The sequence below is a fragment of the Salarias fasciatus genome, chromosome 17 (assembly GCF_902148845.1).
Source record: "Salarias fasciatus chromosome 17, fSalaFa1.1, whole genome shotgun sequence".
NCBI classification, from domain to species: domain Eukaryota; kingdom Metazoa; phylum Chordata; class Actinopteri; order Blenniiformes; family Blenniidae; genus Salarias; species Salarias fasciatus.
Window position 1 is genome coordinate 17,430,966 of NC_043761.1, and position 14,695 is coordinate 17,445,660.

General features: G+C 49.8%; 1 protein-coding gene across 1 annotated transcript in view; it reads right to left on the reverse strand.

The window, feature by feature from the left end:
* chst11 (carbohydrate (chondroitin 4) sulfotransferase 11) overlaps positions 1 to 14,695 on the reverse strand; it is a 70,013-nt gene that overhangs the window by 13,260 nt on the left and 42,058 nt on the right. Inside the window, exon 2 of the mRNA XM_030113470.1 lies at positions 11,654 to 11,739. Within this exon, the coding sequence (XP_029969330.1) occupies positions 11,654 to 11,739 (86 nt within the window). The remainder of the gene's footprint in view (positions 1 to 11,653; positions 11,740 to 14,695) is intronic.

The following is a 14,695-nucleotide window of genomic DNA, read 5'->3' on the forward strand; positions in this document are numbered from 1 at the left end:
CTCCCCCTCCGTCATAATGACCATCGGGACACTCCCACCCTCCACGTGAACGCGCAAAACGAGGGGTAGGGCCAAGGGGGAGGGGCTAAGGGGTGAAATGGGATTCAGCCTAAGTATTCCTCAATCTGCCTCCTCAGCAGAACCCCGACGTGTCTGCTGTTCATAAGACGACTGGAGAGTGGGTATAATCTGACTCCAGGCCCCGCCGGAGCGCCTGGCTGTAAAACCAGCCGTGAACCCGCGAGGCCTCCCGTCCCTGGATGAGGCTGATGAGGAACCGCCGTCAGGGTTTCATCATCGGCTTTTAATGAGGAGTTTTCAGTCTTCTGCCGTGGTCGAGCTGACAGGAGCCAAACTTCTAAAGCAGGCACTCATTCACTCTGACGGCTGAGAAAGATGAAACGCCGACCCAGAATGCACCGAGGTCAGAGGACTGGATGCTGAGTCCCAGAGACACACCTGGACACACCTGGATTTCCCCGTCCCCAGGTGACAGGACCCCTGTAACCAGACCTCAGAGACCCGGAGGAAGCTGTCCCTGGTCTGACCCGGCTGATCTCCTTCCTGACGGCTACAGATGGGGCAGCTGGGTAACGAGCTCCCTTTGGAGTAGAGTCCCAGAAATGTCCATGCTAACGCCAACACACGGCGCCATTTAGGAACAGAAATGATTACTGAAAAGACCCAATTAAAAGCTCGTTACATCGACTATTTGTGTGTCGGCTGAAGTTATTGCTGTTGTTTTCAGCTTCCGCTCTGCAGACCGGCGGCATTAGGAATGCAGAATGGGCTATTAGCAGCTCCTCCCGGAGCCAGCGGCGCCGCACAAACCTCTGGATTGATGCAGTGCGACGGAAAGTTTGAAGATATGATTGTTTTCGCTGCCACTTCGCTGTTTCTGAGCAGATTTATGGCTCTTTAATTGCAGTTCTTGTGCATTATGTCCCACATGTGTGCAGCTCCGAGTGAAACTCTGGGAGCATCGAACCGTTCAGTCTGTGCAGAAAGTTAAAGCTAATTTACTCTGCGGGAGCTGTTCGGTTCCTCCATGATCGATGTCATGTCAAACACACGAGGAGTTGCTTTTGAAATTAAATGTCAGGATGCCGACAGTGCAGGCACACTGCTAGCATCAAGCTGCTGATCGCTAGAGTGCTCTGCGTATGAATCACCAAATCACTGCTTTCACTTTCACTATTGCTTGATTATCTGCAGTAAACACAGTGGTGAATACTCAACTGTACCTGCAAGTTGGACTTTAGGACATTAAAATAACTCATGTCTCTTTCAGTACAGTCCATTACGGACGTCTGATGACACACAGGAAGAGGCGGAGCTTAAAGTCACCTCTCAATTAGATTTAATGGAAACATCCCTTTAAGGGAAGCCGTCAGCTGATTTAAATGTTCCTCAGATGATGTGTGGTCCCTGAATCAGCGTCATGTAGGCCTGCGGCGGGGGAAACTCCGCTCCGTCGGGTCAGGTAAGGCAATGGAAAGAGTGATATGTCTGCCGCTTGTGGATATTTTAATAAATCAGGAGGCGGCTGTGTGGGGGATTAGCGGACCACACTGCAGTGTGTGCTGGGATTCCACAGAGTCTAAAGTCCCCGGAAGAGGCAGGCGGCGCGTCTGAGTCTGCTGTGGAGAACATCCTGTAATTTCACCATCACCATGGTTTAAAGGCAGATTGGAAATGAAAAGTTCAATTACCAGTGTGCACCGTTAAATATGTGCCCACCTGGGGGCTTTACATGAAGGCACTGACACGGCGGTGTGTGTTTACTGTCTGTACAGTGCTGCTGTACATCTCTATGTGTGTGTGTGTGTGTGTGTGAGGGTATAATTATAGCACCACAGACAAGATAATGACAAACTGCTCTGACTTTCCCCTCAGAGCCATCAAAGTTCCTCCCTCCTCCCATGAGCACTTGAGCCTTTTTCTGGCTGCTCGGCGTGTTCCGGGCCTCGGGGAGAGAGAATCAGAGCGGGAAGAGGAGGAGCAGGGAAGAGTGTGAAAGAGGGTTTCACTTATCACTGCGAGGCCACTCGTCTCTCTGCTCGGAGCCGCACGGGGACGGCTCGGGCTGCTGGACTCCACAATCCGTCCCGGCTGCTTTAAGGCTTCATTACCCCAAAACTACAAGTGTGTTCTTGGTAAATGTGGACCATTTAAAACTCCACCGGTTGTTATTCTGTGGCTTCACCTCCGCTGTAGACTGTAATGCAGTGGGAGCTGCTGTGTGTGTGTGTGTGCGTGTGTGTGTGTGTGAGAGAGAGAGAGAGTGTGTGTCTCACATTAAAATACGACCACATTGCTCTTTTGTTCGGGAAAGCCTCGGCCGGCTGTCGGCTGGGATGTGCTTCACCCCCTCGCTGACGGCCCATGTAATAAAGTGTGTGTGGATGATGGACGTTTCTATTGGCCGGCCGGCCTCCCTCGCTCCATCACACACAACCTGAGCTGAACCCCGAGCCACGGCGGCCCGGACGCAGCCACTTCAACAGAACTCAGCAGAACCGGCTCAACTTCAGAAATGTTCGGTGACCCTGGTTCAAATGCAGAAATGGAAAAAAGTATCAGGTAAGAAGAAAAGTGAAGAAGTTGAAGACTGTTTCTGAACACGGAGTAACGGCCTCCTTCAGCCTGGAAGTCAGACCTCACTGCGTCATGATTTGCTGTGATCAGACGGTTACGGCCGTCCATTATGATTCCGCCGCCTCATCAGCATCTCATTCAGATTTTCTCGGTGTTTGTGTTTCATTTTCTTGATCCCGAAGCAATTTATTAGCCGTCAACGTCAGTGCAGTCTGCCTGATGAGAGCAGACACGGCTCCCAGCAGACATCAGGGGATTATTTAGTCCGGGCTGGTGACGAACGGCGAGCCGCTCGGACGGAGGCGAGGGCGGCGGCGTGCGACAGAAGGCCTCGTCCGGATCAGAAGTGACTATCCGGACTGTCATCCCCACAATGCAATTACCTCAAGAGTGCTCTTCATGCGCATTCTGATGTCAAGATCATAAAACGGTTTGAACTGGATGAAACAGCAGATCGGACCGATCCGGGTCCTCCACCGTCTCCGAGCAACACAGCGCTCCTCTCCTCTAAATCCCTTTGTCTCTCCCCTTTCAGTGTTCATATGCAGCCTCCAGAGACACACACACACACACACACACACACGCTCAGTCTCGTATTTCTATCCTTGTGGGGACCGTCCATTGACTCCCATTCATGTCTAGCCCCTAACCCTGACCCTTACCCTAACCCTAACCCACACCAAAACAAAGCCTAACCCTAAAGAAATGTTTTTGCACTTTTACTTTTTTCAGTAACAACAACATGGTCAAGAAAACACTGTTTCTCCTACTTAGGACCGGAAAAAGGTCCCCACAAGGCACGCCGTTCCACGTTTTGCTATCCTTATGGGGACATTTGGCCCCAACAAGGATAGAAATACGAGAACACACACACACACACACACACACACACACACAGAAGAAGAGTAAAGCCTCCACCTCTAAATCCCTCTGTCTTTAAACCCTGGGTGTCTTATCCAGCTTCCTGCCTGCACACACACAGACACACACACACACACACACACACACACACACACACACACACACACACACACACACACACACACACACACACTCATACACACACAGCGTATGGTTGCCCATCGGTTCGGTGGTTTTTCCTCCGACTCTCACGCAGCTGTCTGGCTGCAGGTGAAAGGTGTGACGTCTCTTTTAAGTCGGTGCCAGTCTCAGCTGCTGCTGTTCCTGCATAATCCGGACCGGGGTGCCAGTTCCGGGGGGGTTGGGGGGTTGGGGGGGGGGGGGGGTAGCGTGAGAAAACACACACATCGACTTGAGTGCAGGGGGTTGAAGGGTTAGCGGGACATCAGCAGCAGAGGATACACTTTTATTTAATGAAGCACAACCAGGAGAGAGCTCTTCGGGTCCTCATCCAAGATGGCGTCCAGCAGCTGCAGGACCAGTAACCATCTCCTGACATGTTTCTCAGTGAACTTGTTTGCTATCTTCATGATCATGTTTGACTGTTGGTTATTTTCCTATCTTCAGCATCAGCCTGATCATCAGAAGTCTCTTAAAGGAAGTGACATCGTTAATAAAACGCCGCTGCCACTTCGCGCCGTCACAGGTAAAATAGTGTTTTATTATCCGGCCTTGTATTTTTTTTTCTCTGGCTGAAATAAAAGCTCAGCCTCGTTTATCCAGCTGCTAAAGGCCATCATAACAGACACACTCAGATTTATTGTTAGAAAGGAACACGAGAACAGATTTATGATGGACAATCCATTCATTTATATTTATATATATATTCTGGCTCCAGAGGAGCGATGCAGGCTCAGTGGCAGAACTTGGCCGGGTTGGTTCATTATTATTACCACTGTATTATGTCAACTAATATATCAGCACTGGATATGTTTATTGAGTTTTGTGATAAAGAATCACTTGTGCTGAGGATGCTGATGCCGTCATGGTTTTTTAGTTTTATATAAACATCTCAGAGTTGGAGTCAAGACCAGGATCAGAGCATACCAAAACCAGAACAAGACCAAGACCAGAGTGTCCCAAGACCACACCAAGACCAGGACTAGAGCATCCGAAGACCAGAACAAGACCAGGACCGGACCAGACCAGATCATCGCAGGACCAGAACAAGGCCGAGACCAGACCTTCCTAAGACGAGAACAAGTGCCAGGACCACACCAGACCAGAACATGATCAAGACAAGTACAAAACCAGGACCAGAACATCCCAAGAGCAGAACAAAACCAGGACCAGAGCATCCTGAGACCAGAAGAGGACCAGGCCATCCCAAGACTAGAAAAAGACTAGAAACAGACCATCTCAAAACCAGAACGATTCCAAGACCAGAGCAGGACCAGGACCAGGTCATCCCAGACTAGAGCAAGACCACGACTAGGCCACCTGAAGAACAGAACAAAAGCAGGACCAGACTATCCCAAGTCAAGACCAAGACTTTAAGGGGCTGAGCTTGAGTTAGGACCAAGACCTTGACCTGGTCTGGAGTACGACACTTCTGGTTCTTCCCTTATTAAAATAGCATTAAGAAAAAAACCGTTGGATTGTATTCTGACTACATGTAATGATGTAGAAGCTTTTATACAGCTGCATTATCAGTATTGAGTATAGTTGATTTAGTACTTTTTAAATTTGCTCATTGAGAATAAATATTCTGCAACTCTCAATTATGCTTGCAAAGTTGTTTTACTGTTTAAAATACAACTATGACATTACTGGGTGCTACGGAGATATAAACTGATATGTTTTCTACACTGTGTACTTGTGACCTGATATTGTGAATAAACTTGATACTAAACTGAATATTATGACAGGACAGATGAAGAAGAGCTCCTTAAAGATGTCCGAATGCTCGGCGCTGAAACTGCAGTGGCCTCTAGTGGCCAAAGTAATTATGACGAGTGCAATGTTGGAAGAAATGTAACGCAGGATGAAACAGAAAGAGAGCGTGAGTGGGTGCAGAGCCGGCGTGCCAACAGGGCGATCAATCCAAGTGTTTTCCATCACTGGAGGAAAGACGGAGCGTCCTCCAGCGGAAAAAAGCTCTTTAGGACGTGCCTGGCAGATCTGAACAGCCTGTGCCAAGAAGCATGCAGGGAATTAAATAGGATGCACTCCGAGGATCGCCCAAGCACGGAGAAAGCTTTGTATAATTATGGATTTGCCAGGTCCATTTATTTCACTGCTTCATAAAAGAGTTCTCACTCCTCGGCTCAGGAAATGTGAGGAAACAGCTTGGCCTGGAAACCGATCCCCAGTCATTATTCCCCCCCTCAAGTGGCCAAACGTTACTGAAATCTGTCAAAAGCCGCTTTCTGATCACTGTACGGAAGTTATTTCCTTTCAATTAACAGTATTCCTTTAAAAGTGTTCAGTCTGACAGATTAAAGGAGTTTCACACTCATCCTGCTGAGGGTTCGCTGAAATTACTGTGAAGCAGCAGCTCATTAGCTCAGTTTAGAAAGCCCAGAAAACATCTTTTTATGGTTGTCTCAGTAGTTTTTCTCAGACGTTTGAGGGAAAGAAATGCTGAATATGAGCTCAGGCTACTTGAGGGAACATTTTGTTCAATCTTATTCTGTGTTTTTATAGGCTGAAGGCTAAACTGAGCTAAGCTAACTCTTAAATATGCATAGAAATCATTAAAAAATATCTATATAGCATCACATTTTTGGATTATCCAGTTATATATTTAAATGTTTGCCTCCTCTAGCAGGTCTCACTAATTCTACATTTCACAATTCTACAGATAAAAACACGGAGATCACAGGAGATGTGGCACGACCAGCACACTATTCCAATCAAAAGAACTTAGCTTCAATTTCAAATTGAGTATTTAAAGAAAGAAACAACAGAAAAAAAAAACCTTTCATAAAGTTGATGAATAAAAGTCGTGGGGAGGCAGCTGAGGAAACACCTCAACATTAATATATCAGCATATAATAACTCCAGTGTTGTGTATGATGTGGAAGATAATTAATCATGTGAAGGAAAACATCGGACAGACTGGTTAATCTGCTTCCTTTTAATATAAAATGAACTATTCCAAACACAACTGAGAGACTTTAGAAACTTTAAAACCAAAGATTTAATGAAGAAAATTAAACAACCTTTTGTCACTCAGTGCAAAAGCAAAGTTATGGAATATATTTCCATATTTAAAAACATATTTAATTAAAATAAAGGATGAAATCTCAACGTATTTATGAGCAGCTTCAGATGAAAGTGTTCGAAGGCCTTTCTAAGCTGGATGTCACTATTTCAAGTATCATATAAATAAATACTGTTGTTAGTTTGGAGGAAATGTGAGCAGAAGTCGCTTTTTAGAAGCATGTGTTGAAAACGCTGCAGCCTGAATGTGCTGTTTGTCCTCGGCGTCATAAAAACTCAGAGCGGCTGCCTCCCTCCGCTCCCGGTGAGTCTGAGCTCCGTCGCCTGCTTCTTTACCTCAAACAAATATCAAAGGATCCTGACTCATCTGTCTGCCCTCTGCTGCTCAAACACACCGAACACACACACACACACACACACACACACACACCGAGTCCATGTTTCCACGGCGTTAGCGTTAGCTTTGAGTCCCCCCCCCCCATGTATTTAGATGATATCTGCCTGCGTGCGGCCTCGTCCCATCACTTCCTGTATTCCGTTCGGTGGCTGATTTTCATTTTGATTAATGTGAGCGGCGCCGGGCCGCGGGACGGCGAGCCGTGTTTTAATCACACGAGGGACGAGCTGCACGCTGCCGGCTGCCTCCGGGGGGGGCGGGGGGGCTTGCTGCTCTGCTCCTGCTTCGCCTCCAGGACTCAACATGCGAGGAGGCGAAGCCCGGAAGGCTCCGCATCTGTTTGAAGAGATTGTTTTTGTGTAGGAGAACCTCGGGAGGCAGCGCGAACAGAAACACAGGCGGGAGGAATGGAGCGGGGCGAGTGGATTACAGAGCAGCGGAATATTAAAGGGATTAAAGAGACGGCAGGGCAGCTGCTTCATGTATTAAAAACTAACTTACACCTGTTTGATGTATGCAAGCAAAGACATGAGGAGGAGCTGGAGGCAGAGCGGCTTCTACCAAACTGAATAAATTACTTTCTCACTGCACTGAACCTGGAGAGGATTGTTTGCCTCCTGCTGCGCCGTTCAGGACTCTCAGCTGCTGTAAACACAGCCGCACAACGCAGTGAGCAACCAGCTCCATCATCAGGTCAAACACACCCCTGAGCGTGGATCACTAACCAGCTAGTCATACCGCGTGTGGCCACTAGGTGGCCGGCTAGCTCTGAACCCCTAGCTCACCCCCCTGGGCGTGAGGACTGGGAGGACAGGAGGCGTCTCCATCCATCACCCCGATAGCAGAACGATCCACTCCGCTCGTCGGAACGCCCGGATCCCGCTCGGCCCGATGGAGTCCGTGAAGCGAGGAGTGTGTTCATCCTTCCTCCGCACACGGCTGCTGCATCGATCCCTCCTCTTGCAGGGATTCATCGGTTTCGGCCCGTTGCCTCGGTAATCCATCACGGCGAATGTTAAGCAGCTCCGCCGCAATTACACCGTCCCTGTAAGGCCTGTTGCATCGAAGGACGCCCCGAGGACAAACCCTCCTGTGGATCAGACGACTGGAGGAGCTGAAGTTCTCCGGCACTTGGTTTGATTCGACCTCCTTCACTCGGAAAATCGTCCATTTCATATGAAGGGAAGCAGTGCAGAAACACTCAAAAACTGGATGTGCGATGCCAAGTTTAACACTTAATGAAATACCAGAGCAAATCTGGCAGAAAAACTGAACAAAATGCAAGAAACAGAACCGAGTGAGGGAAAGATGCTGGGTCAGAGTCAGTGATAAAAATGATCTCATAATAAACTCATAGAACGAAGCGTGGAGGTCGTCCAGCTGAGGAACCAGTCAGCAGCCTCGTCTTCATCACAGTGAGCTTTATGAGCATCGTCCTCCCGGCGGATCTGGAACACACACTCCCCCGGTAGCTCACACCACTCCCCCGGTAGCTCACACACTCCCCCGGTAGCTCACACACTCCCCCGGCAGCTCACACCACTCCCCCGGCAGCTCACACACTCCCCCGGCAGCTCACACACTCCCCCGGTAGCTCACCACACTCCCCCGGTAGCTCACACACTCCGCCGGTAGCTCACACACTCCCCCGGCAGCTCACACACTCCGCCGGTAGCTCACACACCCCCCGGTAGCTCACACACTCCGCCGGTAGCTCACACACTCCCCCGGTAGCTCACACACTCCCCCGGTAGCTCACACACTCCCGCCGGTAGCTCACACACTCCCCCGGCAGCTCACACACTCCGCCGTAAGCTCACACACTCCCCCTGTAGTCACACACTCCGCCGGTAGCTCACACACTCCCCGGCAGGCTCACACACTCCGCCGTTAGCTCACACACTCCCCCGGTAGCTCACACACCTCCGCCGGTAGCTCACACACTCCGCCGGTTAAGCTCACACACTCCCCCGGCAGCTCCCCCCACTTCCGCCGGTAGCTCACACCCTCCCCGGTAGCTCCACACACTCCGCCGGTAGCTCACACACTCCCCCGGGTAGCTCACACACTCCACCTGGTAGCTCACACCACTCCCCTGGCCGCTCACACCGGCAGACCAGAAGCCAAGTAAAGTGATTCACGGCGCCCGGTCAGAGCTTTACCGTGGAGGACATTAAAAGACCGTGGTTCGCTGCCGTATCTCCTCCCGAGGTCGTTTCGGCCGTGTTCGGCGGCGTTTCTGTGGACTGAACCTGGGAACCACCTGCGGCCGTAAAGACGCGGGCGGCCCCGTACATTTCCCGGGTTGAGGGGCTGAAGACCCCCTGCGGCAGTCGGGTTAACACACACCGGGAGCGTGAGCGCCTGCAGCCGCTCTCCTCCACAGAGCGGGATGTAAATCCTCCACACGGCAGCTTGAAGGCCTTAAAGTTAGCGACTGCCTCATCCCTTCAACAACATTTACTCATTGTGCTCCAAATCGGATTTCCTTTTCGATGCAGCTTATGAACGCGACGCTTCCTGGCAGACGGACGGCTTCCAGACGCGCCTGCCAAAAAGCTGCTCCGCTCCTGACAACGACAAGCTGCCCGAGCAGGCAGGAAATCATCCCCGCCCGAGTGATGGGCCGCGGAACGTGAGCGGAAAAAGCAGGAGCTTTGTGGTTAATGTGGCGCGGCGTCCCCCGGAGCAGCTTTTTACCGCCGCTCATCACCTTCTGAACGCTCCTGGAGGACTGGAGCTGCGCTACAGCGCCGCGCAAATCATGAACGGATCAACATGGCCGTCCTCTGAGAGAACGCCACGGCTGCTGCAGCTGCAGGAGTAATCACGAGCAGACGGTGGCTTGCTCGCTCAGCAGACGGAGACCTGTGTGACCATGGCCGCCGCCGCCGCCGCCGCGCCATCCCCCCTCAGCTGCAGCTCATCACGCCGTCTCACTTCCTGCTGCTAATGCTGCACTGTAACGGGGCAGGAGCTCAGCTGGAAGGACGTTCTGGAAGCTCCGTCCATCCATCATCATCATCATCCATCCATCCATCCATCCATCCATCCATCCATCCATCCATCCATTCATCCCATCATCATCATCATCATCCATCCATCCTCCACCATGCATTCATCCATCTTCCATCCATCCATCATCCATCCATCCATCCATCCATCATCCATCCTTCCATCCATCCATCCATCCATTCATCCATCATCATCATCATCATCATCATCCATCCATCCATCCATCCATCCATTCATCCATCCTCCATCCATCCATCCATCCATCACATCCATCCATCATCATCCATCCATCCATCATCCATCCATCATCCATCCATCATCCCCTTCCATCTCATTCCATATCCTCCATCCATCATCCATCATCATCATCATCATCATCACATCATCATCCATCCATCCATCCCTCCATCCATCCATCCATTCATCCTCATCCATCCATCCATCATCATCATCATCATCATCATCCATCCATCCATCCATCCATCCAACCATCCATCCATCCATCCATCCATTCATCCATCCTTCCTCCATCATCCATCATCCTCCATCCATCCATCCTTCATCCATCATCCATCCATCTCATCATCATCATCATCCTCCATCCATCCTCCATCCATCCATCCATCCATCCATCCATCATCCATCCTTCATCCATCCATCCATCCATTCATCCATCATCATCATCATCATCATCATCATCATCCATCCATCCATCCACCATCCATTCATCCATCCTTCCATCCATCCATCCATCCATTCATCATCATCATCATCATCATCATCATCATCATCATCCATCATCCATCCATCCATCCATCATCCATCCATCCATCCATCCATCTCATCATCATCATCCACATCCATCCATCCATCCATCCATCCATCCATCCATCCACCAATCATCCACCAGTCTATGCAACCGTCCATCAACCCATCCATTCATCCAACCATCTGTCCATTCATCCATCCCACTATCATCCATCCATCCAGCCATCCATCCATCCAATTCAGTTCAATTCAATTTAGCTTTATTTATAAAGTGCCAATTACAACATAGTCATTTCTCGACAGTTTTACAGAGAAAACCCAACCCATCATCTATCCACTATCATCCATCCATCCATCCATCCATCCATCCATCCATCATCATCATCCATCCATCATCCCTCCCTCCTCCTCTCCACTGCTTCATTCAGACCTTGCTCTCCAGAGTTGGATTCATTCCATTCCCACCTCTGATCCGTTCATCCAACCCGACATGTTGAGGGAGGTGGAGAAGAGCCATCGGGCCTCCATCCTCTCACTTCAGCAGTCGGAGCTGTTTTCATTTTTACTGTTTTTACAGACATTTTTGACCCAGTCGGAAGCAGCAGCGCAGTGCTGGCTTTACTGGACTGTTTCTGTCTGATTTTCAACTATGAATAAATGTTAAAGTTGAAGAAAGCGAGCTCTTTCACAGGCCCCGGTCAGATCAGCGTCTCTTTCGGCGCAGTGAAGGCTGAAGAATGAGCTGACGGAGCAGGAAAGAGCCGGCATTTCAAAATAAAAGCCTCCTACCTGTGTGGGGTTGTAGAGCTCCTGCAGGGCGTTGCGGGAGCCTTTCCTACAGCAGCCGTCCACCATGAAGGGGTTCCTCCTCATGACTGCAAAACAGACAAGAGACCGTTAACTGACTGAACAAACCGAGGGATCCAAGGACGAAGACCAACGGTCCATCTCCCAAAACGATGAGCAACAGGCCTGTTTCTGACTGTCTTCTGGTCTCCACCTGGAGGAAAACACACTTCCACAGCAGAGTGTGTGTGTGAAGGTCTTTTATCGTTAATAACCTGGATCCAGACCGAGCGTCAGCCGTCAGATCTGACAGGATGTTCATATTTACTCTGAAGCTTCATGACAGAAGCATAAAGGAGGGTTTCAGTCGGTTAATGGAGCCGCACAGCGTCCGCCGCCGCCGCCGCAGAATAACCGATCCTATCAGCAGATCTATATTCATGGGCTCTATTCCTGTGATTGGTACAAGATTGAAATCCAATTAGCCTGTTCAGACCCCCCTGAACCCCCGGACCCCCCCTCAAGGACGCCGCGTTTTCACAACGGGTGCAGAGAAGCTGCGGGATGAATAATGAGCTGCGAGCCAAGGGCGAAGCGGCGGGTTCAGCTCGGCTCGGCAGCTGGCAGCGGCTCGGCGGGCGCCGCCAGCTCCACCCCCCTCCTCCTCCACCCTCCTCCACCCCAACGCACTCCTTTCAATTACTCCGGAACGGGTGTGGAGGACTGAGGAGCAGATTCTGGCTCCAGGATCCGGTTCTGTGACAGTTTAAAGAGACCATCAGCAGCGCCGCCATGTTCGAGAACCCCGCAGCCTCAGCGTGAAAACGCTCGCAATTAGAGGTGATTTGTGGAGCCGTTGTGCTGCGGAGGTTAATGTGTTCGCCATCAATCACTCTGTCACGGCCCTGGCACACACTCCGCCACGCCACCAAGGAGGAAAACCTGCTCAGACGAACAATAACCGCAGAACCCCAGAACGCACGCAGAACGGTCCTCATTACAGTCCAGACCAACGTGAGACACAACGCAATCTACTAATGGAACGAGATCCCGGGGAGGAGGGAGTAAAACACCACGGGAGAAACATTACGGCTGAAATCCAGAGAAGGAAGTACGGAGGAAACGTCCCAGAGACGCCATAAAGTCCAGAGCAGCCGGCGAGAGACGCAGAGGAACCACAAAGAGACACGAAACCGCCGAGGAAAACAAATTCAACATGTTCTGAAGAACTGCAGCAAAACACACAAATAAAACCACAGAAACACACATTAAACATCTGGAGAAACAACCACAGAGAGACAAATAAACCACAGAGAACACATTCAAAAAGAGACAAAACTCCACCAAAGACCCGGCAGAACACTGAGAAGAGACAGAAATCTCAAAAAAACAGCGACAAGATACAAATATTCAGGAGAGTCACATAATGACCGCAAAGCCACCACAGAGACCCAACTAAAACATAATAAACATGACAAATATGGACGAAACAGCCGTCACATCCAGGTAAAGCAGCTCTAAAGAGGCTCCAACAGCCTCAGAGACTCGAGAACCGACGATAAAAACATGGAAACTAACATTAAGAAACACAAACAGAGTCAACAGACAAACACTAAAGACAACACAGAGAAAGACACTAAAACACCCCAAGAGGCACAGACAGCGGCAAAAAAGACCAGCACCATTAAAAACAATGCAAAACACCCACAGAGAGGCAATGAAACGGCGTAAACTCACCATAAGAAACACAACAGGGTCCACAAACAGACACAAAACAGGAAATCTGTCCCAAAAAATGACCCAAACAAACACAGAGACACTAAACTGCAACAAAACAACCACAAAACACACAAACACTCCAGAAAACACTCAGTAAACAACCAAAAAAGACACATTTATTCCACAGTAAATACACACAGTTAGGCCAGAGCGGGAGGCGGCGGCTGGGCGGACGGCGTTTCCAGACAGATATCCGCCGCCGGCCGCCGCTCTCCGCCGCTCTCCGCCGCGCTCGCCCGTGTTTGACGTGATTTGGAAGCAAGACGTGCCGCAAATTTGCACATCTGCTGCGTGAAGCCGATAAAGTCTGGACGCATATTTGCTCCTCGGAGCACCTGCTGGAGCCGCCGCAGATCTGTGGACTGCAAACATGTCCGTGTGTGTGTGTGTGTGTGTGTGTGTGTGTGTGTGTTGTGTGTGTGTGGTGTGTGTGATGAGGATGCTGTTTGCAGACTGTCAGTGTTTCCCTCTCTTCTCTTTGTTTCTCTGCGGCTCCGGGAATCGATCAGCGTTCACCTTCTGATCAGAGAGGAGAGGATCAGAGCAGCTTCAAAGGCCGGCCGACTGGAGCTTCGCTCAAACGCTGATGAAAAATTGAAGAATGCACCGCTGCCGGTGTTGTGTGTGTGTGTTGTGTGTGTGTGTGAGCGTGTGTGTGTTAGGGTGTGTTGGGCTGAGGAAGACCCACTGATGGACCCCCGGGAGCAGGCTGAGTGCTTGTTAGTGTAACGAGCCTCAACAGACAGGCGTGACCTTCACACACACCACACACACACACACACACACCACACACACACACACACCACACACACACCACACACACACACCACCTGCATTATCCATCTTCCACACGCGGCCTCCTCTCTCATTCTGTGTGATATCTGAGAGTGAATCACATTAAGCGTGGAGGGACGGCGTTCTCGCCAGCGCTCCTTCTCTTAAAGCAACTGTTTACAGCTCATCCTGATACAAACACAGATATAATAAAGATGAATTATACACACTGTACATGAGGAAAATCCGAAATGAAGACACTAATGTGGATAAATGGTCCTAGAAACATGATATAATCATACAAATGTGGAAAAATGGTACCTGAAAGACTAAAAAACACCAAAACAAATAAAACTGACTGAGAAACAAAGACTAGCGTGGCAAAGTGATCCTACAAAAGATAGAAAATGTGTTTGAACGATACAAACAATCCCTAAAAGACAAATGTGACTAAATGATTAAAAAAACATAATATAAATTACACAAGGTGGA